This window comes from Austrofundulus limnaeus, unplaced genomic scaffold (genome assembly GCF_001266775.1).
Source record: "Austrofundulus limnaeus strain Quisiro unplaced genomic scaffold, Austrofundulus_limnaeus-1.0 Scaffold320, whole genome shotgun sequence".
Taxonomy (NCBI): Eukaryota; Metazoa; Chordata; class Actinopteri; order Cyprinodontiformes; family Rivulidae; genus Austrofundulus; species Austrofundulus limnaeus.
In genome coordinates this window covers 537,336-539,072 of record NW_013952722.1, presented here as the reverse complement: position 1 = coordinate 539,072, position 1,737 = coordinate 537,336, and the positions used below count along the sequence as shown (strand labels likewise).

Here is a 1,737-nt window from a genome sequence, read left to right as displayed (position 1 = left end):
GGGTTACCTCTACAATGGGCATAGTAACAATATTTTATACTACATTTATCCATTTTAAATACACCAACCTCACTCCTTTGTAACAACTAAGACAAAAATGTAATTAATTCAGAAAATCTTTTCAGGACCCCACCTTGATGTTTCGGGACCCCACTTTGGGTCCCGACCCCAACTTTGGGAAAAACTGCCCGGCCTGTCGTTTTGGACACAGCCTTCTAATCATTATTCTTCCAGTTCAATCCTTGTCAGGACCCTCTGAGTTAAAGCTCAGGGGCTGCAACTTTTTCAAAAAGTACCACAAACTGTAACTCATTATTGTTATTGGTTCAGGAAATTAATATTCACCCCACGAATAATTACGCTCAAGAGCTGCCACTGTCTCAAAACAAACTGTAACCCAGATTTAATCTGAGTTTTCTCCAGCCGTGTCTTCTTTCCTGCTAGGTTTACACATTAACCCTGTACTACTCCTTGGATGAATAATACACGTTTAGGACCCTGAAAATCCTGTTTCCATTTTGTGTTAAATATTTCAGTCATCTTTTCTTCGAGTTTAACTACGTCAATCACATTTAAGAGTGTGAAAATTAATGTAATCATTTTATATTATTTTATTATTACTCTGTAGATTTCTCCTCACATTGTGGGTTTTTTTGTATCAGGTCAAATTATTTAAACCATGACTGATTTAAAACAACATTATAAACATAAAACAACCAAGGGGGGTGAATACTTTATAAAAGCACTGAGATATTCCGTGTATAAATATAAAATTTAAATACGAGAAACTAGTTCAGACTGGTCGAAATAGTTTATAACACTGGTTTCCACGATGGGAAAAAACTGTACAATTTATTAATATAATATAATAAGATTATTCAGAACACAAATTAAACTAGTTACTGACAGATAAAACGTCAAATTGTCTCACTAAATACTGACAAAACCTGAATTTTTGTCAAAAAAAAAAGTTTTTCGGTCGTTAGCTTGTTGCTAATTCGAAATTAGCTTTCGTCTCCTTCAACTCTGAAGCTACTCGTGGTTTATAAAACTTTTTATGGTTGTATTAATGGTTTATAACACACTCGTGATTTTATTAATGTTTTATAAAACACTTATCAATTGTTACCTTGGACACGGGCTTCTCAATCCTGATGTTCTTCGAGGTTTTTCCAACATTCGTCACCGTCACGGCTCTCCTGTAAACATGGCCGACTTCTACATCTTTAAACTCCAGGACCGGCGGGTCAACTCGAACCGAACCTTCGGCCATGATGATTAGTCTGCTGAAATTAAACTATCAGCGATAATGAGTTTTTGTTTTGCATGTAATTTTTTTGTTATAACCGCATACGTGTTGCACCAGGAGGCGAAAGCGGCTGCTTGTTGACCGTTGTGTTACCTAGACACGGGTGCGGGCGGCTCAGGTGGCCTCAGCTCTAGGAGGAGCGCTTGTTTGGAAAGCATTGGGCAGCCCGGAAAGGCGGAGCAGCCGCCGCTTCAATCGTTTCACGATTATTTTTCTCCCAACTTTTCAGTTGTAATGGTTTGTATGAGTTTTCCACAAAATAGATACGTTCGTCATCAAAATATGAGCTCATCTATTTGTCTCCGCCCCAATATGAACACACGAGTAATTCGAACGAATTTTAACATCGTTCATTAAACTTCAGCTTCTAATGCGCATGCGTCAAAGCGAGACCCAGAAAACCTTTGATATCACGTTACGTTATATAA

At 37.7% G+C, this 1,737-nt stretch overlaps 1 protein-coding gene across 1 annotated transcript in view; it reads right to left on the bottom strand.

Annotated features, from left to right (window-relative positions):
- The window catches only part of LOC106527344 (uncharacterized), a 130,155-nt gene extending 128,815 nt beyond the window's left edge, over window positions 1-1,340 (bottom strand). Inside the window, exon 1 of the mRNA XM_014022186.1 lies at window positions 1,130-1,340. Within this exon, the coding sequence (XP_013877640.1) occupies window positions 1,130-1,273 (144 nt within the window). The 5' untranslated portion in view covers window positions 1,274-1,340. The remainder of the gene's footprint in view (window positions 1-1,129) is intronic.
- Between the last annotated feature and the right edge of the window lie 397 nt (window positions 1,341-1,737).